Here is a 2,587-nt window from a genome sequence, read left to right as displayed (position 1 = left end):
GAGGGCAGCTCGCAGGAGGCCCACCCTGAACGGACTCCAGCAGCTTGGCACAGGCAAACCGAGCGCGATTGCTTAATATCCTCCTCACGACCCTTGGGCGGCCTCGCAGGGTTAATGGGTAAAAAGCTGCATTGTTTGCAGCCCAGGCAGGAGCTGGGCTGACACGCCTGCCCGGGAGCTTCTGCACTGCATTATAATGCTGGCAGTGGTCACCCCAATGGGGCTGGGGGGCTGCTGCCATGTTTGGGCAATGCTCAAGCCAAGCTGGGGCAGAGCTCCTGCCTCCTGGGGCCCTGCTTGCCTCAGTTTGGGTTTGGGGCAGGAATCCGACCTGCTGGGGGTTGGACCTGCTCGTGGGAAGCAGCCAAGAGGTTTGAGCTGTGGGGAATGCAAGGCGCATTCAAATTGAGGTCTGTGGGTCTGAGCACTTCACTGCCCTGGAAATTACACAGCAGATAAGACACCCTTGCACCCAGGAGGGCATTTGCTGGTGTTTCCTAGAAGCCCCAAGACTCACAGATATACAGGATCAAGAGGGAAAGGCACTGCTGGTGCTGCTGATCTGGCTTGGTCCAAGCGTGGGTTCACCTCGTCCCCAGGTGTCCAGCCAGGAGCTGCAGAGTTGGGCTGGGGATGAGAATCAGAAATTACCAAAGCACTGTAATGAACAGGTCTTAAACCACCAGGGGAAAGCTGACAGTCGTCTGTGCTTTCCTTACCCAGTGAGCTCCAGCCCACAGCTGGTCCCTCCGTGGTTCCAGGGAGGCCGTGGAATGGGAGCAGGGATGCAGTGTGAAGCCCCCCAGCCCTGCTGTGACCCCACAAACCCCCCTCTCTGCTGGCAGGTGAGCTTGGACCCAGCAGGACGATGGCAAACTCGGTGCAGGGCGACAGGGGCCTCCCCAGCGCGGAGCTCTGGGCCTCCCATAACAAGATGGTCATGGAACCACTTGACAGCAACGACCCAGAGGTGAGAGCCCCTGCCTGGGCCCTGCCCAGCAGCCACTTCACTCATCCCCTGGGCAGCCGTGGGGATGCTGACCTCCTCAAACCAGGCAGACAGTCCAAGGTGGAGCTGGTGGGACCCACCCAGCCCCTGTGCTCTCCCCGAGTGGGAGAGAAAGGGCATCCTCCAACCATCTGCAGACACTGTGGTCATTCCTTTGCCCTCTGCTGCACACCATACCCCTCTGCCTGAAGCTCTAACGCCCACACCAGAGCCAGCCCATCAGCCCACGGGGCAGTTGCCCTTGACTTCCAAGCCCAAATGAATTATCTGGCAGCTTCCTGGCAGGTAGAAACCTAACCCACGGCCTGGGACTGGACACAGGAGCTGTTTGGTATCAGCAGTACCCAGAAGGGATCTCACCTCCCTCCTGCAGCACCTTTCCAGGCCCCTCTCCATGCCCTGTCCCCTCTGAGGGGGCGTCCCCTAGCACAGAGCACCCCCAGCTCTGTGCAGAGCTGACACGGGTGAGGCTGCTTCTCTCCCCTCCCAAAGGTGCACAGCATCATCAAGAAGGAGAAGCAGCGGCAGCGCCTGGGGCTGGAGCTGATTGCATCTGAGAACTTTGCCAGCCGAGCAGTCCTGGAGGCCCTGGGCTCCTGCCTGAACAACAAATACTCCGAGGGCTACCCAGGACAGAGGTACAGGCCTGGGGCTAGTCCCACCCAACCCAAACTGCTGCAGGGAGGGAGAGGAACCCCTCACACCACCAGACCTCACCTCTGGAGGGGAAGCGATGTCCTTGAGCTGGCAGCCAGGCTCCTCCAGGGCAGGATCCGACCCTCTCAGCTCTGTCCTTGGCCACACACGGGACGATCTCAGCAGGGTCCCATCAGGGGTCATCAGGGTCACGTCTGCTGCTGCTGCTGTCCCGGTGGCCACCACAAGTGTGGCATCACTCTTGGCCACCACAAGCGTGGCATCACCCCGGTTTCTCCCCAGCTTGGTGACAGGGACCATTCTGAGGCGGGAGCTTGGTTCTGACCCCTTTACTGGCAGGTACTACGGCGGGACGGAGTTCGTGGACGAGCTGGAGAGGCTGTGCCAGAAGCGAGCGCTGCAGGCCTATCGCCTCGACCCCCAGAAGTGGGGCGTCAATGTCCAGCCCTACTCGGGTAAGGGGGTGCTGGGGAGAGCCAGGCTGGGTGCCCCATCCCCCCGCAGCCCAGCACACCTCACTGGCCCGGCGCCCTCCTGCAGGCTCACCCGCCAACTTTGCGGTGTACACGGCCCTGGTGGAGCCCCACGGCAGGATCATGGGGCTGGACCTGCCCGACGGCGGCCACCTCACCCACGGCTTCATGACGGACAAGAAGAAGATCTCGGCCACCTCTGTCTTCTTCGAGTCCATGCCCTACAAGGTACAGAGAGCTGCTCCAGATGGAGCTCGGAGCCGGGGCGCGGCCAGCAGGCTCCCCACACCCCCTCCGGCGGGGTGACACTGCAGCTGATCTTCACCAAGGTGGCTGAACCCCTCCTCTTCCTCTCCCAGGTCAACCCCAAGACCGGTTACATCGACTATGACCGGCTGGAGGAGAACGCCCGCCTCTTCCACCCCAAGCTGATCGTGGCAGGGAAGGG

General features: G+C 61.7%; 1 protein-coding gene across 1 annotated transcript; it reads left to right on the top strand.

Annotated features, from left to right (window-relative positions):
- Positions 1–867: 867 nt before the first annotated feature.
- On the top strand, positions 868–2,576 carry LOC103770002 (serine hydroxymethyltransferase, cytosolic-like; the record flags this gene model as incomplete). The annotated part of the gene is made up of 5 exons (XM_008937249.1): positions 868–970; positions 1,502–1,647; positions 2,006–2,121; positions 2,207–2,367; positions 2,499–2,576. Coding segments are annotated over exons 1-5 (603 nt in total), but the record flags the coding sequence as incomplete, so codon positions are not given.
- Positions 2,577–2,587: the final 11 nt, after the last annotated feature.

The sequence above is a fragment of the Merops nubicus genome, unplaced genomic scaffold (assembly GCF_000691845.1).
Source record: "Merops nubicus isolate BGI_N331 unplaced genomic scaffold, ASM69184v1 scaffold44543, whole genome shotgun sequence".
NCBI lineage: Eukaryota > Metazoa > Chordata > Aves > Coraciiformes > Meropidae > Merops > Merops nubicus.
This window is presented reverse-complemented; position numbering and strand designations above follow the sequence as displayed.